The sequence below is a fragment of the Giraffa tippelskirchi genome, chromosome 2, assembly GCF_054371585.1.
Source record: "Giraffa tippelskirchi isolate mGirTip1 chromosome 2, T2T-mGirTip1v1.2.pri, whole genome shotgun sequence".
Lineage (NCBI taxonomy): Eukaryota > Metazoa > Chordata > Mammalia > Artiodactyla > Giraffidae > Giraffa > Giraffa tippelskirchi.
In genome coordinates, this window is record NC_137276.1 from 111,304,931 (window position 1) to 111,329,040 (window position 24,110).

General features: G+C 44.8%; 1 protein-coding gene and 1 long non-coding RNA gene across 15 annotated transcripts in view; one reads left to right on the plus strand and one right to left on the minus strand.

Annotated features, from left to right (window-relative positions):
• TDRP (testis development related protein) overlaps positions 1 to 10,277 on the minus strand; it is a 41,420-nt gene extending 31,143 nt beyond the window's left edge. For 2 of the 14 annotated variants that reach the window (XM_081574367.1, XM_081574362.1), the window contains exons 1-2: positions 9,730 to 9,815; positions 9,044 to 9,228 (exon numbers count right to left, since the gene is read on the minus strand). In XM_081574367.1, the coding sequence (XP_081430493.1) occupies positions 9,044 to 9,148 (105 nt within the window). In that variant the 5' untranslated portion in view covers positions 9,149 to 9,228; positions 9,730 to 9,815. Of the gene's footprint in view, positions 1 to 9,043; positions 9,229 to 9,596 lie in introns of all 14 variants that reach the window. The other 12 variants (XM_081574358.1, XM_081574359.1, XM_081574361.1 and 9 more) reach the window with 12 other exon arrangements.
• On the plus strand, positions 9,046 to 17,536 carry LOC145539925 (uncharacterized). The gene is made up of 2 exons (XR_014078058.1): positions 9,046 to 10,260; positions 17,047 to 17,536. It is a non-coding gene; the product is annotated as an uncharacterized LOC145539925 (long non-coding RNA).
• Positions 17,537 to 24,110: the final 6,574 nt, after the last annotated feature.

The window sequence follows — 24,110 nt, forward strand, 5'->3', positions numbered from 1 at the left end:
ACTGGTATGTGGCATAGAGCAGGCCACTGGATAGATGGAAAGAAATAGAGGAAAACAATAGAATGGGAAAGACTAGAGATCTCTTCAAGAAAATTAGAGATACCAAGGGAACATTTCATGCAAAGATGGGCACAATAAAGGACAGAAATGGTATGGACCTAACAGAAGCAGAAGATATAAAAAGAGGTGGCAAGAATGCACAGAACCACACAAAGAAGATCTTCATGACCCAGATAACCACGATGGTGTGATCACTTACCTAGAGCCAGACATCCTGGAATGCAAAGTCAAGTGGGCCTTAGGAAGCATCACTACCAACAAAGCTAGTGGAGGTGATGGAATTCCAGTTGAGCTATTTCAAATCCTCAAAGATGATGCTGTGAAAGTGCTGCACTCAATATGTCAGCAAATTTGGAAAACTCAGCAGTGGCCACAGAACTGGGAAAGGTCAGTTTTCATTCCAATCGCTAAGAAAGGCAATGCCAAAGAATGCTCAAACTACCACACAATTGCACTCATCTCACATGCTAGCAAAGTAATGCTCAAAATTCTCCAAGCGAGGTTTCAACAGTCCATGAACCGTGAACTTCCAGATGTTGTAGCTGGATCTAGAAAAGGCAGAGGAGCCAGAGATCAAATTGCCAACATCCATTGGATCATTGAAAAAGAAAGAGAGTTCCAGAAAAACATCTCCTGCGTTACTGACTATGCCAAAGCCTTTGACTGTGTGGATCACAACAAACTGGAAAATTCTTAAAAGAGATGAGAATACCAGACCACCTGACCTGTTTCCTGAGAAATCTGTGTGCAGGTCAAGAAACAACAGTTAGAACTGGACATGGAACAACAGACTGGTTCCAAATCAGGAAAGGAGTATGTCAAGGCTGTACACTGTCACCCTGCTTATTTAACTTATATGCAGAGTACATCCTGAGAAATGCTGGGCTGGAGGAAGCACAAGCTGGAATCAAGATTGCTAGGAGAAGCATCAATAACCTCAGATATGCAGATGACACGACCCTTATAGCAGAAAGCGAAGAAGAATTAAAGAGCCTCTTGATGAAAGTGAAAGAGGAGAGTGAAAAAGTTGGCTTAAAGCTCAACATTCAGAAAACTAAGATCATGGCATCCGGTCCCATCACTTCATGGGAAATAGATAGGGAAACAGTGGAAACAGTGTCATACTTTATTTTGGGGGGCTCCAAAATCACTGCAGATGGTGACTGCAGCCATGAAATTAAAAATGCTTGCTCCTTGATAGAAAAGTTATGACCAACCTAGACAGCATATTAAAAAGACATTACTTTGCAGAGACATTACTTTGCCACAAAGGTCCGCTCGTGAACGCTACGGTTTTTCCAGTAGTCACGTATGGATGTAAGAGTCAGACAATAAAGAAAGCTGAGTGCCGAAGAATTGATGCTTTTGAACTGTGATGTTGTAGAAGACTCTTGGAGAGTCCCTTGGACTGCAAGAAGATCCAACCAGTCCATCCTAAAGGAAATCAGTCCTGAATATTCACTGGTAGGACTGATGCTGAAGCTGAAACTCCAATACTTGTGGCCACCTGATGCGAAGAACTGACTCATTTGTAAAGACCCTGATGCGGAAAGATTGAAGGCGGGAGAAGGGGATGACAGAGGATGAGATGGTTGGATGGCATCACCGACTCAATGGACATGAGTTTGAGTAAGCTCTGGGAGTTGGTGATGGACAGGGAAGCCTGGTGTCCTTCAGTCCACGGAATGGAAAAGAGTCAGACAGGAGTGAGCGACTGAACTGAACTGGGTAGATGTATGTCATAAAGCCTCTAGTTATAATAAAATTTTCTCCAAGAATACAGCACAACAGAACAGAACACTACACCAACACCATACCCCACCCCACCTCACCCTCTCTGGGACAGAGGACAGCCCCACCATCATTGACCAAAGTGGCAAGGGAATGGGAAGCAGGAGGGCAGGCACACTTAGTTCCTCCCCAGGCCTGGACGCAGAGCTCTTGCTGGCTCAAGGCATGCTGGGAGTGAAGTCTCCAGTTGGGGGGCTGTACACCCGACGAACCTGTGCTGTTAGTGGGAAGTCAGCAGTCTCTCCCAAAAGGGCACCTGCCAGTCTCTAGGCTCCGCAGAACTAAGATGAACACCACTACACACAGTTCCTAACTGTCGACAAAATACCTCCTGGTTCCCTTCACCTCCACGCTCTGTTTGGGTTGAGATGATGCAGAAGATCACAGTGTTGTTCTTAATGTTGTATCCTTGACTATAAGGCATGACTCATTTCATCATGGAATGAGAAGTAAAGAACCAGAGTAGACAGTTTACGTGAAAGCACAGAGAGACACACAAATGTTCACTGGTCAATTAATAAAATGTAAGCCCACGAAGACTATAAATGAGCTCCAGCATCTGCCATTAATTTCCAAGTTTAGTAACTAAGACTTCCTACTTGTACCCTAAATCACAACAAATTCCACACTGCAAAACTCTAATGAATTAGGTTGCCTCATAATTAGCATAGACTTCAAAGATCCTTTATTCTAAACCAGGGTCAGCAAAGAATGGCCCAACCCTGCCCGTGTAAACAGTTTTACTGGAGCACAGCCACGCTTGTTCACCAACACAGGTCATAGCTGCCTGCACATGACACTGCAGAGTTGCACATCTGTGATGGACACCGTGTGGTCCTTTATAGTCAGCTTCTCCACTGATGCTCTAACCCTCTGGCTTAGAACGGGGGCTCTGCAGAGGGAATAATGCACTTACTGGCCCCAAGTCTCTCAATTGCTGAGAGGGGGCGGGGAACCAGGACTGTCTGCTGACGCCAGGCTACCGACTCCCTTTCCCAGTTCATTCATCAATGGAGAGCCAGGCTCTTGCAGTTTCTCACAAATGATGAGTCCTCTGGCTCCTACCCAGCACTCTGCTTGTGCGGCTCAGCCATGGGGGTGTCTGGCAGAAGCCACCTCTAAGTCAGGTCCACAGTCAACGTGCCCAGGATTCCCTGCTGCTCAGAGGTGACATCATCTTCCCCATCACTCCAGGTGCCCTTCAGCCTCTGACCTTCACTTCAAAAGGCACCAGCTCTCTTTTCCATTGGCTTGGCAAGCTGGCTTCCTCCCGCTTGTCCTGAACCTAATCCATCTAGAATTCAGGCTCTTATTTCAGCCTGAACTCTGACACCAGGATCCTGCCTGTTTTACCTGCACCTCGCCTCTAATCCCTCCTCCCCAAACAAGAATTCCCTGTGAAGTGGCAGGAAGCCATGACTCAGAGGCCTTCAATATTTACCTCCAAGGTGAAGTCTAAACCCCATGGTTTCCCAGTTCTCCCTGTACAAACCTTCTATACCAGTTAAAATGGTTAGTTTTCTATCCCCCAAGCTATTTGGGGTCCAAAGCTATGCCATTTCCTCCCTCCCTCACTATCTTTCTTCAAGAATCAGCTTAAATTCTACCTGCTCTTCTTCAAATAATGAAGTCAAAAGAGAGGTGAATAAAGAAAAGGGTGTGTGCATGACAGTTCTTTATTTCACCTGCTAATTTACCGAGAGCCATTTATTTACCTTCCACAGTAAGACTTCTATAAATATACTCATTACTACAATACTTGAGCACAGCAAAAAAAAATAAAAGTATATTAGGATGTTTGTTACACTGAAATTTGAGCCAAGACATAATTTTATCAATGTTTTTTAAGGCACTAATTGTTGAAGCCCTAGTATTTTAAATGTAAAATATGAAACCTGGATTCAAATTCCTGTTAGTAGCTACATAACTCTACACAAGTTCCTCAGCTTCCTTAAGTTACTCAAATGTAAAATACAGTCGATTTTCAATATTCAAGGCAGGTATGAATCAGCAAATAATGAATTGCTGCTCTTACAGGAAATACGGGGTCAGGTTCCTATGAGCCTCTGGTCATATTTTCTTCAATCGTTCAATATATATCCTTGTTTTGTGCATGTTTCTGTATGAAACCTTGTTGTTGTTGCTGTTTAGTTGCTAATTCGTGTCTAACACTTTTGAGATCCCATGGACTGTAGCCCGTCAGGCTCCTCTGTCCACGGGATTTCCCAGGTAAGAATACTGGAGTGTATTGCCATTTCCTCCTGCAGGGGATCTTCTCAATTCAAGAGACTGAACCCGTGGTCTCCTGCAGCGGCAGGCAGATTCTTTCCCACTGAGCCACCTGGGAAGTGTATAAAACTTTTTTTAACATATACTGCATAGTTATTAATGTTTACCTCACAGGCAACATACTAACTCACCATAACAAACTTCAACAGACCCCTTCCAGAACCACAGAAGAAAGATTCTGTGTTATCTCAACTAAGACTCTTGGTTTTTCCTATCCTCAAAGCAGAGTAAACAACACCTGAAACATTCTCTGACTTTTTTTTGGAATGCCTACAGAGTATGTCTAAGCCTTTTAAACTTTTAAATAAAGTCTTTTAAATTTTTAAATAAAGCCTTTCCATATTTAAATGAAAATATGCCCAAAATGCCATGAGTTTTGTTTCTGAAGACATTCAACTGCAGCTGGAGAAGGAAATGGCAACCCACTACAGTATCCTTGCCTGGAAAATCCCATGGACAGAGAAGCCTGGTGGGTTGCAATGACTGAGCGACTAACACTCAGGACCCTGTGCAGTACAGCTTGAAGCAAGCGAAAACCAGCTGAACCCTCCCTCATGTGGATCATCTCAGACGAACTTCTCCTCTTACCACTCACACAGTTCCCAGGAGCAGCGCCTAAAGACAGCCACCTCCACATCCATCAGGAGAGGCCCAACCAGATAAATTTTGGCATTTAATAATACTCAGCCTTAAGGATGATTTTTTTCCAGCTGGAGGCCTGAGACAGGAAGTGCCCCATGATACATATATTATTTATTGAGGGAAGCATTCCAAGTACACAAAAATGTTTGCGGTGGAAAAGCAAATATGTGATTTTAAACATACATTTATGTATGTACATAAATGCTTCATGGATAGCTATATTTTAAAAAGTAATGATACTTCCTACTGGAAAGAAGAAGAAGACCCAATATTAAACATCCAGAAATGTTTTACTATATGCATAGCAGATGTTATTTAAACAAACATTAGGTTCATTAAAACTTCTAAATCTCTCTTTTTTAAATGATTACAATAAGTGTTTCACCTTAAATACCTCACTGTTATACTTTAATACAAAATAGATGTGTCTTCATGACAAAAAAGGCTAATTGCCTACAGAGAGGCTCAGATAAATTTGTTTTCTATAATGTTAAAACTATTTTAGTAACAGTTAAGTGTTCCTTAAATCCAAGGAATGACTGAATGCCTCACATTTCAAACTTACTAGAACCTAACATTAAGCTATTTTTTTTTTTAAAAAACGACACAGATTATAGCTGTGTGACTTGATTTTCAAGTAAGTCGAATGACCAGATTTGAACACAAATTAAATGCCTTTCTGGAATAAGACACAGTGCACTCCCAGCCTACATGTTTTAATATGAATTGATTTTTTTGAGGGGACAGGGAGGGGTGGGGGGAAGGTATAGACTGAAAATGAAGTAGAATGAGAATGAGGAATGAGAATGTCTTTCTAATGAGACACAATTTAACAGATCCATTAAATCCTTCTGTATTAATTCCTACTTCTTTCAACTTTAAAATAAAATTTTGTAGGCAGAAGTTTTATGGTAGACTTGTCATAAATTTTAAAATTTAATTCTAAGAGAAGCAGGCTTTGGGATAAATATCAATCTACCTGATGAAACGAACTAAATTTAGAGTATGACTAATTTGCCACAAAAAGTCTTTTTCTATAGCAAAGCTTTTTCAACACATCAAACTATAGATACACTTGATAAAGTAAGATAGAAACTAGAGTCAAATATCACTCCTAGAAGGTAACCCAGGATAAAATGCAGACGACTTTGGGGAAACACCACTAAAGATGTGATCTATGAAAGAGGTAACTGATAACCTAGACTTCACTAAAATTAAAAACTTCTGCTCTGTGAAATATAATGTTAAGAAAATGAAAAGATAAGCCATACACTGGAAGAAAATATTTGGAAAAGACACATCTCATAAATGACTGCTATCCAAACACACAAAGAATTCTTAAAACTCAATAATAAGGGGAAAAAAGCAACTCAATTAAAAAATGGGGCAAGAAAATCTGAACAGACATCTCACTGAAGGAGACATGAGTGAGTGAAAGTCGCTCAATCGTGTCTGACTCTTTATGATCCCATGGACTATACAATTCATGGAATTCTCCAAGCCAGAATACTAGAGTGGGTAGCCTTTCCCTTCTTCAAGGGATCTTCCCAATCCAGGATTCAAACCCAGGTCTCCTGCATTGCAAGCGGATTCTTTACCAGCTGAGCCAGAAGAGAACCCCAAGAATACTGGAGTGGGTAGCCTATATGGACAGCAAATGAGCAAGATGAAGAGATGTTCTGCATCAAATGTTATCAGGGAAATGCAAATTAAGCAACAGTGAGATGCTACTACACATCTGTCAGAATGACCAAAATCCAGAACACTGACATCACATGCTGGCAAGCGCAGGAAGCAACAGGAAGTCTCACTCATTGCTGGTGGGCATGCAAACTGGTACAGCCACTGTGGAGACACTCTGGTTCTAACAAACAAAATATACTCTTACTCTATGATCCAGGAATCACACAGTCCTTGGTATCTATCCAAATGAGTTAAAAACTAAGGTCCACACAAAGCCCTGCACATGATGTTTTATAGCAGTTTTATTTATAATTGTAAAACCTGGAAGCAACCAAGATGCCACTCTGCAGTGAACTGGTAAACTGGTACATCCCGACAATGGGATATTATTCGGCATTAAAAAGAAATGAGCTATCAAGCTGTGAAAAGACACGGAGGATCCTTAAATGCACACCGCTCAGCCAGTAAGAGAAGTCAATCTGTAAAAGCTGCATATCTTATGATTCAACTCTGACATTCTGGAGAAGCAAAACTATGGAGACAGCAAAAAGATCAGTGGTTGTAGGAGGCAAGGGAGGGATGAATAGGCAGAGCACAGGGGATTTTAAGGGCACTGAAACTATACTACATGACACTATAATGGCAAATTCATGTCATTTACACACTTGTCTAATCCACAGAACAGACAATACCAAGAGGGAACCTTAACGTAAACTGTGGATTCTGGGCAATAACGATGTGTCAGTGGAGGTTCCTTGGTTGTAACAAATGGGATTTTGCTAGTATGGGGGAGGCTGTACATGTGTGGGGACAGGGGGTATATGGGAATTCTGTTTTCCACCGAGTTTTGTTGTGTACCTAAAAAAAAAAAAAGTCTATTAAAACACAAACAGAACTACACACAGAGGGGAAAAAAAAGGGTATAAACTGTAATTCTGTAAACTTGAAGATCAGGAGAAAAGTTTTAATAAATGTGTCACTAACGGTTAAGTCTGGGCTTCCCAGGTGGTTCAGATGGTAAAGAATTCACCTGTTAATGTAAGAGACAGCTGTTCGATCCCTGGGTCAGGAAGATGCCCTGGAGAAGGAAATGGTCAACCACTCCAGTATTCTTGCTTGGAAAATCCCATGGACAGAGGAGCCTGGAGTCCCTGGGGTGGCAAATAGTCCGACAAATTGAGCAACTAAACAACAATGGTTGTATATAGGTAGTATATATGTGGGTGTTTAATATCCCATCCTTTGAACTTTTCTCTGTTAGTAATTTAACTTAAAAGGGGAAAAAAAGTGTTTTGGGATTCATTAGGAGAAACAGAAGCGGAACACAGGAAGAATAGATTATAAAATTTTTTAAGTTCAGAAACAATACTGCTTATCTTTGACCAATGATAGTTATTTACAGAATTAAATAACTCTGTAACCATAATTAAACTGCACTTAAAGTCTCAACATTATATTTAAGAAAGTTGTTGTTTAAAACAACCATAAAATTTTGAGATTTAAAAAGTAAATAGTAGGGTGAGCACTAAAACTACCAAAAAGTGGTTTCTGAAAGACAATTCAGATAGGGATCATATTTAAATGCTTATCCAAGGGTATTTAACTCCTACTAAAAAAATATCCAATGAAGCAACTTCAGTTCCAAGGGAAGTTATTTAGAACCAACTAGAAAAGGAACCATCTCGTGAACTATTTCCAAGTGCCAAGAAGAGAGACACAGATTACCATTAACTTCCGTAATACGCCAACAGCAACAGGAGAGAGTTTCCAAACATTTAACAAACAAGAAGTTGTATGACCACCGTTATTTTAAAAATAAAAAGCTGAATTTCTGACCTAATTTCACTGCATAGGAAAAGGAACACTGCATTGGGGGTGGGGTGGAGGGGAGCGTACGTAACGCGCACAGGATCCACCTGGGGTCCTTTTTAATTAAAAAATTCTAAACATTCCAGGCATATCTCCGAACTTGTAACTGCAGTGTCTGTCTAAATAAAGGCCATCTGCCTTCTTCCTCCAACCGAGGGTTTAAACAAAGGTGAAGGTCTATTTGTTATCTGAAAAAGTATTTAGCGCACTCTGCGCGCCCGCTGCAGTCCCGAGAAGCTCCTGACCTCGCCGGCGGGCCACTGCCGGCCTCCGGTCCAGGCCTCGCCGGTGAGTCCAGCCCAGCGCGGCGCGCGGCCCCGGACTCGGCGCTGGACTGATGGGCCCGGGCCGGGGCCAGGGCCGCGTCCACTCGGCAGGCAGGTCCCCCCGCGCCGCTGGAAGGCCACGGCCCGAGGTTCCCACCTCCGGGAACTGCGCCCGCGATCCTGAACCCGCGCGAGGGGCGGCGGGGCGCAGGGGTCAGTCACTCGTAATGTGGGGAGGGGGGAAGGGTCACCACGGGGCCCGGCGGCCGGGCCCGGACCAGCCCCGGGAAACTAACGGGCCGCGCGGCGCGGGCCTCACCTGCGCGCCCCACCTGTGCGCCTCCCCCACTGCGCGGCCAGGCCTCAGCCGCGCGCATCCCGACCCGCGTCACCCTCCCAGACCCCCGCCCTCCCCGCTTCGTCCTCGCTCTGCGCCCCCTCACCTGAGCGACGGCGGGGACAGTGGCGGGCGGCGCCCCCCCCCGCAGGCCGTCGTCCTCCTCGAGGGGCTCGTCCAGGAGCACCCGGCTCCGGCCCAGCTTCCACATGCTGCGGGCGGGCGGGCGCCGGTGTCCTCGGCCGGCCCGCAGCACCGACGCTCGGGCTGCGGCTCCTGGAGGACCGGACGCTGCCAGTGGGGCCGGGCGGGGCCAGGCTGTGGGGCGGGCCCACCCCCAGGACCGGGCCCTCCCCAGCCCACCCCGCCCCCTCCCGGCCAGGACTCGGTCCCCGCACCCAACCAGACCCGCCGTTCGTCCCGGCCGGGCCCAGCTCCAGACCGGGGCCACACCCCCCGGGCCTCCACTTCCCCTGCTCACAGCCCCTCTCAGGTCACCACCGCCCCACCCCCGGCCAGGCCCTGCCCCCGACCGACCCCCTAAAGAGGCTCCTCCTCCTAGGAGAGGTCCCCAACCCCCAACATAATCCCACGAGGTCCTTTCCGCAGGCCGCCCACCCAAACCGACCCTCTCACCCCCTCGCCCTCACCCAAGCTACCTTCACCTAGCCCCCACTCATCTCGGACTCTCTCCGCTCACCCCTCGACCCAAGGTCCCCGCAACCCGGCCGACTTCCTCAACCCTCACCCCGTGATCCCTCCTCACCCCGTGCTGACCCTTTCACCCCTCACCCTTTACCCCGCGCTGGGTCGCGGCCAGGCCTGCCGGGCGGTGGCGCGGGGGTCGGCGCGGCCGGGGCTCCGGTCACCATGGCGACAGCCACCGGACGCGGAGCGGGCATAGTGCGCATGCGCACACCCCAGTGTCCGCGGCTCGGGGGCGCGGTGGGTGGGGCTGGAGGCGGTGGCTCCTCTGGTTCCAGCTGGGTCGGCCCGCCCTGGTGCCTGGTGGTTCCGGGGGCGCGCAGGCGTCCCGCGTGGGGCTCCGGTGGGTAACAGCGCGAATGTTGGCCAGCACCCCAGAGGGTGGAGGCGCTGGGCATGCGGACCTGCTGCCGAGGGTAGGGTGCGGCCGGGCTCCGGGATGGGCCGCTGACGGTGGGCTCGGCCCGGGCGGGTGCGGGGAGAGGGACGGGAACGTGTCTGCTTTCGGAGCGGAAGGCCCACGGGGGAAAGCGGGCAGCTCGCTGGCCACACCACCTCGGAAGCCGCCGTGTTGCGCGCTGGACGCTCGCTTTCCGGGATCCTGACGTTGACCAGCAAGTAAGATGACCCACACGTGGTGTAGTTCACCAGCAGTCTAGGGGACTTTGTGACAGTCAATTATGACAACCGAAATTTGTTACTTTTTCTCAGTATTGCATTTTACAGTCACAGTCATGGCGAGCGAACCCCAACCTGTGGCAGAGGAGGCCCGGCCCACCCGGCTGTCTGGCCTCTTACCCAAACCCCAAGTACAAAACAGGATGATTTTTACTTTCTGCCTCATAAAGGAGCCATACGATGAAATATAAAAGATATTCAACTCCACTGTTATCAGTTCAGTTTCTCAGTCATGTCCGACTCTTTGCGACCACATGGACTGCAGTATGCCAGGCTTCCCTGTCCATCACCAACTCCCAGAGCTTACTCAGACTCATGTCCATTGAGTCGGTGATGCCATCCGACCATCTCATCTTCTGTCGTCCCCTTCTCCCGCCTTCAGTCTTTCCCAGCATCAGGGTCTTTTCAGATGAGTCAGTTCTTCACATCAGGTGGCCAAAGTATTGGAGTTTCAGCTTCAGCATCAGTCCTTCCATTGAATATTCAGGACTGACTTCCTTTAGGATGGACTGGTTGGATCTCCTTGCAGGGACTCTCAAGAGTCTTTTCCAACGTCATAGTTCAAAAGCATCAATTCTTCAGCGCTCAGCTTTCTTTATAGTCCAACTCTCACATCCATATTTGACTACTGGAAAAACCAAAGCTTCGACTAGACGGACCTTTGTTGGCAAAGTAATGTCTCTGCTTTTTAATAAGCTGTCTAGGTCCAAGGAGTAAATGTCTTTTAATTTCATGGCTGCAGTCACCATCTTCAGTGATTTTGGAGCCCCCAAAAATAAAGTTTTGGGCTCCACTGTAATCAGGGAAATGCAAATGAACATGAGAACCGTTTTCCGCTCATGAACATGAGGCCCTTTTCTCGCCTATCAAGATGGTGAACATTTTCAAGGAAGTACCCTGTGTTAGTATCTATTACAATTTAAACTTGCGAAACCTCCGCCCAGCAAATTAACACCCGCAGAGAAACTTTTTACTTATGTGATATGCTTCCGTATTGCTTGTATTTTCACAACAAATGTGTATTAGTTGAGAAATCCAGAATCGTTGGCTTCTATAACATATTCTTAAGCTTTGTAATTTTACTATTCTAAGGAAAAAAAATCAGCCGTACCTTTTGGGATTTTCCAGATGTAATCAGCAGGAAACGTTTTAAAATGAAGAGAGGCTCTGAGTTTGTCTTTGGGAGAGGCCTGCAGAAGCCCCAAGAACAGACACAGTGGTGAGGGGCGTGGGAGTCCTTGCATGGTTAGTGGTTAGGGCATGTGAAATGAAAGTGTTAGTCACTGAGTGGTGTCCAACTCTTTGCAATTCGATGGACTGTAATGCTCCAGGATCTTCTGTCCCTGGAATTCTCCAGGTAGGAATACTGGAGCAGGTTGCCATTGCCTTTTCCAGGGGATCTTCCTGACCCAGGAATTGAACCCAGGTGTCTTGCATTGCAGGCAGATTCTTTACCATCTGAGCCACAGCATGGAAGGGGAAAATTTACCTATCAGCCAACTACCTGGAACCCAAGCCTGTGGCAAGAATCCCAGGAGACCCCACTCTCCCTTCTCACTGAGTCAGGAGGATCATGAGATAAACACACAGGCACACCCACCAGGGCCCCAAATATCTTTGGCTCCACAAGGCACAAATACCCGAAACTGGTGTGGAACCAGAGAATACCTACTGAAGAATACTGTACCCACTAGAAATTAAAGAATTCTTTCTTCATGGAACTATATAAGAATGTTAAAACTATATATATATATAGAGAGAGAGACATCTTTTCAAAGGATCAAGACCATCCCCAAGAAAAAGAAATACAAAAGCAAAATGGTTGTCTGAGGAGGCCTTACAAATAGCTGAGAAAAGAACAGAAGCGAAAGGCAAAGGAGGAAAGGAAAGATATACCCATTTGAAGGCAGAGTTCCAAAGAATAGCCAGGAGAGATAAGAAAGCCTTCCTCAGTGACCAATGCAAAGAAATAGAGAAAAACAATAGAATGGGAAAGACTAGAGATCTCTTCAAAATAAAAGATACCAAGGGAGCATTTCATGCAAAGATGGGCACAATAAAGGACAGACATGGTACGGACCTAACAGAAGCAGAAGATATAAGAAGAGGTGGCAAGAATGCACAGAACTACACAAAAAAGATCTTCATGACCCAGATAACCATGATGGTGTGATCACTCACCTAGAGCCAGACATCCTGGAATGCGAAGTCAAGTAGGCCTTAGGAAGCATCACTACCAACAAAGCTAGTGGAGGTGATGGAATTTCAGTTGAGCTAATTCAAATCCTCAAAGATGATGCTGTGAAAGTGCTGCACTCAATATGCCAGCAAATTTGGAAAACTCAGCAGTGGCCATAGGACTGAAAAGCTCAGTTTTCATTCCAATCGCTAAGAAAGGCAATGCCAAAGAATGCTCAAACTACCGCACAATTGCACTCATCTCACATGCTAGCAAAGTAATGCTCAAAATTCTCCAAGCGAGGTTTCAACAGTCCATGAACCGTGAACTTCCAGATGTTGAAGCTGGCTTTAGAAAAGGCAGAGGAGCCAGAGATCAAATTGCCAACATCCGTGGGATCATTGAAAAAGAAAGAGTTCCAGAGAAACATCTCCTTCTGCTTTATTGACTATGCCAAAGCCTTTGACTGTGTGGATAACAACAAACTGTGGAAAATTCTTCAAGAGATGGGAATACCAGACCACCTGACCTGCCTCCTGAGAAATTTTGGATCAGGAAGCAACAGTCAGTTCCAAAATGGGAAAGGAGTACATCAAGTCTGTACAAGTCACCCTGCTTTAACTTATATGCAGAGTACATCATGAGAAATGCTGGGCTGGATGAAGCATAAACGGGAATCAAGATTGCTGGGAGAAATATCAATAACCTCAGATATACAGATGACACCACCTTTATAGCAGAAAACGAAGAACTAAAGAGCCTCTTGATGAAAGTGAAAGAGGAGAATGAAGAAGTTGGCTTAAAACTCAGCATTCAGAAAACAAAGATCATGGCATCTAGTCCCATCACTTCATGGCAAATAGATGGGAAAACAGTGGAAACAGTGACAGTATTTTTTTGAGCTCCAAAATCACTACAGATGGTGACTGCAGCCATGAAATTAAAAGATGCTTACTCCTTGGATGAAAAGTTATGACCAACCTAGACAGCTTATTAAAAAGCAGAGACATTACTTTGCCAACAAAGGTCCATCTAGTCCAAGCTTTGGTTTTTCCAGTAGTCATGTATGGATGTGAAAGTTGGACTATAAAGAAAGCTGAGCGTCAAAGAATTGATGCTTTTGAACTGTGGTGTTGGAGAAAACTCTTGAGAGTCCCTCGGACTGCAAGGATATCCAACCATTCCTGGATCTCAGTGGTAATCAGTCCTGAATTTTCAATGGAAGGACTGATGCTGAAGCTGAAACTGCAATACTTTGGCCACTTGATGCAAAGAATCAACTCACTGGAAAAGAACCTGATGCTGGGACAGATTGAAGAAAGGAGAAGGGGATAACAGAGGATGAGATGGTTGAATGGCATCACTGACTCAATGGACATGCATTTGAACGAGCGCTGGGAGATGGTGAAGGACAGGAAAGCCTGGTGTGCTGCAGTCCATGGGATTGCAAAGAGTCGGACACGACTGAGGGACTGAAAACAATAACAAATGGATTTTCCAGCTGTCTTGTATGAATGTGAGAGACCATAAAGAAAGCTGAGTGGTAAAGAATTGATGTTTTTGAACTGTGGTGCTGGAGAAGACTCTTGAGAGTCCCTTGGACAGCAAGGAGATCAAACCAGTCAATCATAAAAGAAGTCAACCCTGAATATTCATTGGAAGGACTGATGCTGAAACTCCAATGCTTTGGCTACCTGATGTGAAGAGCCAACTCATTGGAAAAGACCCTGATATTGGGAAAGATTGAGGGCTTGAGGAGAAGGGAACGACAGAGGATGAGATGGTTCTGCTTGCAATGCAGGAGAACCGAGTTTGATCCCTGGGTGGGGAAGATCCCTTGGAGAAGGAAATGGCAACCAACTCCAGTATTCTTGCCATGGGCAGGGAAGCCTGGTGGGCCACAGACCATGGGGTTGCAAAGGGACATGACTTAGTGACTGAACAACAGCTTTTACCAGCAGCAAATAAGGAGAATGACAGGGATCTTTCCAAAAGCAGTATTTCCTGAACAGCACAACTGGGGAGGTCTTAAGCTTTAAGCTATGGTATATGCATATTCGTGAGGGGCTTGAGTAGGGGAGAATCAGCATAGACCTGGAGAAAGGTCAACAGTATCCACACTTAAGTTGTCTGCCTTCTGGAGAGTCAACCCCATTTTTCAACCTCCTCCTAGTAAGGGTGTTAGTTCCTATAGAGCTCAATGATGTACCATTATGTCTGCCCCTTGAAGAGGAACTGTTGTTTGTTGATTAGTTGCTCAGTCATGTCCAACTGTTTGCAACCCCATGGCCTGTCACCTACCAGGCTCCTCTGGGAAATTCATGGGATTTCCCAGGTAGGAATACTGGAGTGGGGTGCTATTTCCTTCTCCAGGGGATCTTCCCAACCCAGGGATCGATCCTGCGTTTCTTGCACTACAGTCTGATTCTTTATGACTGAGCCACCTGAGAAGTTCTCCTTACCTGCAGGTATTATTAAAATGACATTCTGTGCCCTTCACATCCTCTCAAGTATGTCCTGTGTGGTGCTGAGAACAAAACTTGCACCAAGAATTCACAAACTGCTCACTAATTCCATTCAGCTGTGTCGACAGAAGTGAAACACAACTACAGCTTACTGAGGGCTACTGAACACCAGGCATTCACTAGTACTTTATATACATTGTCCTATTTAATAGAAAAAAACCCAGAATTTGGAGCACATTGACCTGGATTACAATTTTACCTCTACTTAAAAAAAAAAAACAGAGCCTCAAAGGATTTGCACCAAACTTTAATACTGGCTACCTGTGGGAATTAAGCTTGGAGAATCAGTAACAGAGTTCCACTTTGACTTCTGTAGTTATATATATATTTTGACATATATGGATAGCAAATTATGTATTACATGTATTACGTATCTACTCTATATTGGACTTCCCTGGTGGCTCAGATGGTAAAGAATCTGCCTGCAATTCAGGAGACCTGGGTTCAATCCCTGGGTGGGGAAGATCCCCTGGAGGAGGGCAGGAGAACCCACTACAGTATTCTTGCCTGGAGAATCCCATAAACAGAAGAGCCTGGTGGGCAAAAATCCGTGTGATCGAAAAGAGTTGGGCACCACTGAGGGACTAACACAAGGACAAGTATATATGCAAGGTGATCAAAAAGTATTTGCTGTTTTGAATTTTTAAGAAATTTGCTACTCTATAAAATATAAACAGTTTTCACATTGCAACAGATATGAAATTTACAACAAACAATTGATTTGTTCTAATTTATCTTATTTTTCATGTTAAAATCCTACGGTAACTTCAGTGACTATATCCAAATTTATGCATAATGATAGTGAGAGTATAAAAGCTCACATTTCTACCATTAAATGTAATGTACAGCATAAATGTGACTAACAATCACATGTATATTTTTGAGAAATTTGTTTTCTGTTTTTGTACTTTCATTGTTCAGTCACTCAGTGATGTCCAGTTCTCTGTGACCCTGTGGTCTGCAGCATGCCAGGCTTCTCAATCCTTCACTATCTCCCAGAATTTGCTGAGATTCGTGTCCATTGAGTTGGTGATACCATCCAACCATCTCATCCTCTACTGCCTCCTCCTTTTGCCTTCAATCTCTCCCAGCATCAAGGTCTTTTCCAATAAGTCATCTCATTGCATCAGGTGGCCAAAGTATTGGAGCTTCAGCTTCAGCATCAGTCCTTCCAGTGAATATTCAGCATTGATTTCCTTTAGGATTGACTGGCTTGATCTCCTTGCAGTCCAGAGGACTCTCAAGAGTCTTCTCTAGCACCACAGTTGAAAACCATCAATTCTTTTGGCATTCTGCTTTCTTTATGGTTCAGCTCCCACATCTGTACATGACTACTAGAAAAACAAGCTTTCACTATATGGACCTTTATCTGCTTTGTAATACTCTATCTAGGTTTGTCATAGCTTTTCTTCCAAGGAGCTTTTAATTTCATGGCTGAAGTCACCTTCTGCAGTGATTTTGGAGCCCAAGAAAATACAATCTATCACTCTTTGCACTTTTTCCCCATCTATTTGCCATGAATTGATGGGATTGGATGCCATGATCTTTTTTGAATATTGAATTTTAAGCCAGCTTTTCACTCTCATCTTTCACCGTCATCAATAGGCTCTTTAGTTTCTCTTTCCTTTCTGCCATTAAAGTGGAATCATCTGCAAATGTGAGGTTGTTATTTCTCCTAGCAATCTTGATTCCAGCTTGGCACTTTGCATGATGTACTCTGCATGTAAGTTAAATAAGTATGATGACAATGTACAGCCTTGTCTTTTCTATATTTTTCATATTAAAAAGTTAGAGGGTATAAATAGTTCTGCTGTTTGACTTACAAACTCTGTGACTCTGGGAAGTCATTTTGGTATCAATAATGGGAAGGTTTCGTGGATGAGGTAAGGATGGCAGGGATCATCCTCAGCATAAAGACACAACATGCACTCACTGTGAAGCTTGGCAAGAGGGTCTTGCCCTCTGTGAGCTTCAGTGTTCCAGGTTGGTGTTCCGGGTCTAACCTTCCTCTTCCACTGTTAGAGCCCTGCTTCCAGACCAAGTCTCTGGGTAAACTCGTGTGAAGCACTTGCTTCTGTGACCTGAGTCCTGTCTCCTGGACCCCTTCCACAAGAAGCCCTCTGTGAGGCACACAGCCCTGCTCCCCTCCTGAACTCAGCCCCTCCTGGCTCGACTCTCAGTGCCTGACTGTCAGCACTGGCCCTGCTGGCCTGTGCCACCCAGTCTCAGCAAGATGCCCCCTGGTCAGCTTAGCAGAGCTCCTGCAGACCACCCAGGGAATCTGACCCCCTGGCTGCCTCCAGCAAGACCCTCAATCCCTGGTGATACTCGACATCCTCTCCAGAACGTCACCACAGAGATGAGGCTGAACCTTCCTGCCTGGATGCTCTCATAAAATCCCCAAATGGACATACGTACCCTAAACTGTGATGCAGACACTCACATGCAGTTCATACACAGACTTTTTTTCCCCCTCAAATTGTAACAAAAATAAATGTCTTTATTCTAAAAATGAATATATATTAATTAAAAAATCTAAACAACACCAGGAAAAACTGAAATAAAGTAAAACTAATATTGAGTCCCACCACTCGCCACATGGTTGGCCAATTGATGGCCCCCAAATATGTCCACACCCTGACCCCCAGAACCTACAGGTATGTTAGGTCAAAGGAGAATTCAGGCTGCAAATGAAATTGCATTTGTTAGCAGCTGGCTTAAGAATGAAGTGATTAGTCTGGATAATGTGGGTGTGCCCAGAGAGGGGGCAGGGAGGGGGTGGGACGAGCCAGGGAGGGCAGCGGCCTCTGGAAGCTAGACAAGATGGGAACAGACCCCCACCCAGGCCTCCTGAAGGGGCACAACTCTGCCCATTCCTTGACTTCAGGCCAGGGAAACTGGCTGCAGACTCCTGACTCTAGGTTGTAAGATAACTGGTGTCCTTGTAAGACCCTGTTTGTAATGTGTCAGAGGTGATGGGAAACTACTGTCAGTTACAAATTGGCACTTGCCAAGAGCATTGCCAACGACTGAACAACAAAGGCATTTGCCATCTGCCTCTGCAGAGACTGAACCCCATTCTACTATAGCTGTTGTCCTTCAAAAACCCCTCAGGGAGCTCAGGGTGGAGTGAGGCACTCTGTGCTACAGGGAATTTGGTGGGACAGGTCTTTAAGCACTAAATTTCTTCATGTTGACATCAGATCCTCATGACTAGCAAAAAAAACCTTTTGTAAAATGAGTGCTTCATGGTATTGAGCTCCCCCTTCACCAAAACCTTATATATTGACCTTCCCCCACTGCTGCTTTGGAGTAGTCTCTCAGAGCTATCTTAAGTGCTGCCTCCCAGGCTGCAGTCCTCATTCTGCCTTAAATAAAACTGAACTCACAGCTCTCAAGTCGTGCATCTTTTTTAGTCAACACTAACAAACATACATGTTGTCCACTGCATTTGGGGAAACCTCATTCCAGATTTCTGCTTAAGGGTGTAAGAATTTTTCTGTTCACTCTTCTCTATCTTAAAAAAACAAAACTATACTCTCATTTCAAAATTTTCATCCAGTCTTTTTCATTAAATGTCACATAGTAAGAATTTTCCAGTGGCATTAAAAATTCTCAAGATTATAAATCTGTCTATCTCTCTAAGAAAGTTCATGACCAAACAACACACAAAACTCCAGATGGGATCCCACATGGTCAGGTTGCCCATGGACCAGAAGTAGCTCCACTGAAGTTGCCAGTCTGGCCTGGTAACTTTCAGCATAAATATAACATCCTCTTCTGGACCTGCCAGAGCAGGAGCATCAAGGAGACCAAGCGGTGAGTTGTGGGTCTCCATGTCTGCTTGGCTGTATGGGGGGGAGTCTCCTTGCTGGGTCCTGGCCCCGAGAAGAAGGAGGGACTTGGAGGTATCAACTGAAAAAGAAGCACAACTTGATAGTTGTGAGTTAAGTTGTATTTGGGACAAAATGAAGACTGCAGCTTGGGAGATAGCACCTCAGATAGCTCTAAGAGACTGCTGCAAAGAAGCAGTGGGGGAAGGTAAAAATCTAGCATTTTGGTGAAGGGGAAGTTCAATGTAACAAAGGGCTTTACAAAGGGTTTTCTGCTAGTCATTAGGAGCTGATGTCACCATGAATGGATTTAGTGCTTTTCTAGATAAGAAGAGATGCAAGGATTTGGATCATGAAATCAGTTTCTGAAAATATCTAACTAAAGACCTGTTCCATCAGATTCCATGTAGCACAAGTGCCTCACTCCACCCTGAACTCCCTGAGGTGTTGTTGAAAGTCAACAGTTGCAGCAGCACATGACAAACACCCTTGTTGTTGTTGAGTTGCTGGCAATGCTCTTGGCAAGTGCCAGTTTGTAGTTGACAGAAGCACAGGTGGACTTCTCAAGCTAGCCTTCATCCATTCATTCAACAAACATGTCTTGGGCTCAATTACCAGATACTGGGGCTTCCCCAGTTGGCTCAGAGGGTAAAGAATCCACCTGCCAATGCAGGAGACCTGGGTTCAATCCCTGGTTTGGGAAGATCCCCTGGAGAAGGGAGTGGCAACTCACTCCAGTATTCTAGTCTGGAGAATCTCATTGACGGAGGAGCCTGGTGGGCTACAGTCCCTGAAGGTGCAAAGAGTTGGACAGGACTGAGCGACTAACACTGTTTCCACAGGTCATGTCAGTCATGGGAAAAGTCAAAGGATTGATAATTCATTTCCAGCCCCCACCTTTAGGGACTTCCCTGGTAGCTCAGGTGGTAAAGAATCTGCCTGCAATTTAGGAGACACAGGTTCAATCCCTGGGTCAGGAAGATCCCTTGGAGAAGGAAATGGCAGCCCACTCCACTATTCTTGACTGGAGAATCCCATGGGCAGAAGAGCCTGGCAGGCTATAGTCCATGGGGTTGCAGTATAGTCAGACACTACTGAAGTGACATCAGTAAGTTCAGTTCACTCGCTCAGTCAAGTCCAATTCTTTGCAACCCCATGGACTGCAGTGTGCCAGGCTTCCCTGTCCATCACCAACTCCCAGAGCTTCCTCAAACTCATGTCCATTGAGTTGGTGATGCCATCCAACCATCTCATCCTCTGTCTTCCCCTTCTCCTCCTGCCTTCAATCATTCCCAGCATCAGGGTCTTTACCAATGAGTCAGTTCTTTGCATCAGGTGGCCAAAGTATTGGATCTTCAGCTTCAGCATCAGTCCTTCCAATGAATATTCAGGACTGATTTCCTTTAGGATGGACTGGTTGGATCTCCTTGCAGTCCAAGGGACTCTCAAGAGTCTTCTCCAACACGACAGTTCAAAAGCATCAATTCTTTGGTGCTCAGCTTTCTCTGCGATCCAACTCTCACATCCATACACGACTACTGAAAAAACCATAGCTTTGACTAGACGGACCTTTGTTGGCAAAGTAATGTCTCTGCTTTTTAATTTGCTGTCTAGGTTCGTCATAGCTTTTCTTCCAAGGAGCAAGTGTCTTCTAATTTCATGGCCGCAGTCACCATCTGCAGTGATTTTGGAATCCAAGAAAATAAAGTCTGTCACTGTTTCCATTGTTTCCCCATCTATTTGTCATGAAGTGATGGGACCAGATGCCATGATCTTTGTTTATCGAATGTTGAGTTTTAAGCCAACCTTTTCACTCTCCTCTTTCATTTTCATCAAGAGGCTCTTAAGTTCTTTTTCACTTTCTGCCATAAGGGTGGTATCATCGCATATCTGAGGTTACTTATATTTCTCTCAGCAATTTTGATTCCAGTTTGTGCTTCATCCAGCCCAGCATTTCTCATGATGTACTCTGCATAAAAGTTAAATAAGCAGGGTGACAATGTACAGCCTTGACGTACTTCTTTCCTGATTTGGAACCAGTCTATTGTTCCATGTCCAGTTCTAACTGTTGCTTCTTGACCTGAGTACAGATTTCTCAGGAGACAGGTAGGTGATCTGGTATTCCCATCTCTTGAAGAATTTTCCACAGTTTGTTGTGATCCACACAGTCAAAGGCTTTGGCATAGTCAATAAAGCAGAAGTAGATGTTTTTCTGGAACTCTCTTGCTTTTTCAATGATCCAACGGAGGTTGGTAATTTGATCTCTGGTTCCTCTGCCTTTTCTAAATCCAGCTTCAACATCTGGAAGTTCTCGATTCATATATTGCTGAAGCCTGGCTTGGAGAATTTTGAGAATTGCTTTGCTAGTGTGGGAGATGAGTAAAATTGTGCAGTAGTTTGAATGTTCTTTGGTGTTGCCTTTCTTAGGGATTGGAATGAAAACTGACCTTTTCCAGGCCTGTGGCCACTGCTGAGTTTTCCAAATTTGCTGGCATATTGAGTGCAGCACTTTCACAGCATCATCTTTGAGGATTTGAAATAGCTCAACTGGAATTCCATCACCTCCACTAGCTTTGTTGGTAGTGATGCTTCCTAAGGCCCACTTGACCTCGCATTCCAGGATATCTGGCTCTAGGTGAGTGATCGCGCCATCGTGTTTATCTGGGTCATGAAGATCTTTTTTGTACAGTTCTTCTGTGTATTCTTGCCACCTCTTCTTAATATCTTCTGCTTATGTTAGGTCCTCGCCATTTCTGTCCTTTATTGTGCCCATCTTTGCATGAAATGTTCCCTTGGTATCTCTAATTTTCTTGAAGAGATCTCTAGTCTTTCCCATTTTATTGTTTTCCTCTATTTCTTTCCACTGATCACCAAGGAAGGCTTTCTTATCTCTCCTTGCTATTCTTTGCAACCCTTCATTCAAATGGATATATCTTTCCTTTTCTCCTTTGCCTTTCACTTCTCTTCTTTTCTCAGCTCTTTGTAAGTCCTCTTCAGGCAACCATTTTGCCTTTTTGCATTTTTTTCCCCCTTGGGGATGGTCTTGATCACTGCCTCCTGTACAATGTCATGAACCTCCATCCATAGTTCTTCAGGCACTCTGTCTGTCTGATCTAGTCCCTTGAATCTATTTGTCACTTTCACTGTATAATCGTAAGGGATTTGGTTTAGGTCATCCCTGAATGGTCTAGTGGTTTTCCCTATTTCTTCAATTTAAGTCTGAATTTCATGATACGGAGTTCATGATCTGAGCCACAGTCAGCTCCTGGTCTTGTTTTTGCTGACTGTAGAGAGTTTCTTCATTTGTGGTTGCAAAGAATATAATCAATCTGATTTCGGTATGGACCATCTGGTGATATCCATGTGTAGAGTCATCTGTGTGGTTGGACGAGCGTGTTTGCTATGACCAGTGTATTGTCTTGGCAAAACTCTGTTAGCCTTTGCCCTGCTTCATTTTGTACTCCAAGGCCAAACTTGCCTGTTACTCCAGGTATCTGTTAACTTCCTACTTTTGCATTCCAGCCCCCTATGATGAAAAGGACATCTTTTTTGGGGTATTAGTTCTAGAAGGTCTTGTAGTTCTTCATAGAGCCATTCAACTTCAGCTTCTTCGGCATTAATAGTTGGGGTATAGACTTGGATTACTGTGATGTTGAGTGGTTTGCCTTGGAAATGAACAGAGATCATTCTGTCATTTTTGAGATTGCACCCAAGTACTGCATTTTGGACTCTTTTGTTGACTATGAGGGCCAGTCCATTTCTTCTAAGGGATTCTTGTCCACAGTAGTAGATATAATGGTCATCTGAATTAAATTCACAATAAACTGTGAAAAATTCTTAAAGAGATGGGAATACCAGACCCCCTGATCTCTCTCTTGAGAAATCTGTATGCAGGTCAGTAAGCAACAGTTAGAAATGGACATGGAACAACAGACTGATTCCAAATAGGAAAAGGAGTACGTCACGGCTGTATATTGTCACTCTGCTTATTTAACTTATATGCAGAGTATATCATGAGAAATGCTGGGCTGGAGGAAGACAAGCTGGAATCAAGATTGCTGGGAGAAATATCAATAACCTCAGATATGTAGATAACACCACCCTTACAGCAGAAAGTGAAGAAGAACTAAAGAGCCTCTTGATGAAAGTGAAAGAGGAGAGTGAAAAAGTTGGCTTAAAGCTCAACATTCAGAAAACTAAGATCATGGCATCTAGTCCCACCACTTCATGGCAAATAGATGGGGAAACAGTGGCTGACTTTATTTTCCTGGCCTCCAAAATCACTGCAGATGATGATTGCAGCCATGAAATTAAAAGACACCTACTCCTTGGAAGGAAAGTTTTGACCAACACAGACAGCATATTAAAAAGCAGAGACATTACTTTGCCAACAAAGGTCCGTCTAGTCAAAGCTATGGTTTTTCCAGTAGTCATGTATGGATGTGAGAGTTGGGTGGTGAAGAAAGCTGAGCGTCGAAGAATTGATGCTTTTGAACTGTGGTGCTGGGGAAGACTCTTGAGAGTCCCTTGGACTGCAAGGAGATCCAACCAGTCCATCCTAAAGGAGATCAATCCTGGGTGTTCATTGGAAGGACTGATGTTGAAGCTGAAACTCCAATACTTTGGCCACCTGATGCGAAGAGTTGACTCATTGGAAAAGACCCTGATGCTGGGAAGGATTAGGGGCAGGAGGAGAAGGGGACAACAGAGGATGAGATGGCTGGATGGCATCACCGACTCTATGGACATGAGTTTGGGTAAACTCCGGGAGTTGGTGATGGACAGTGAGGCCTGGCGTGCTGGGGTTCATGGAGTTGCAAAGAATCGGACATGACTGAGCAACTGAACTGAACTGATTCCAGTCCATTTTAGTTCAGTGATTCCTAAAAATGTTCATGTTCACTGTTGCCATCTCCTGTTTGACCACTTCCAATTTACCTTGATTCCTGGACCTAACATTCCAGGTTCATATGCAATATTGTTCTTACAGCATCCAACTTTACTTCCATCACTAGTCACATCCACAATTTTTCGTTGTTTTCACTTTGGCTCCATCTCTTCATTCTTTCTGGAGTTACTTCTCCACTCTTCTCCAGTAGCATATTGGGCACCTACCAACCTGGGGAGTTTCTCTTTCAGTGTCAGATCTTTTTGCCTTTTTTTTGCTGTTCATGGGATTCTCAAGGCAAGAATACTGAAGTGGTTTGCCATTCCCTTCTCCAGTGGACCATTTTTTGTCAGAACTCTCCACTA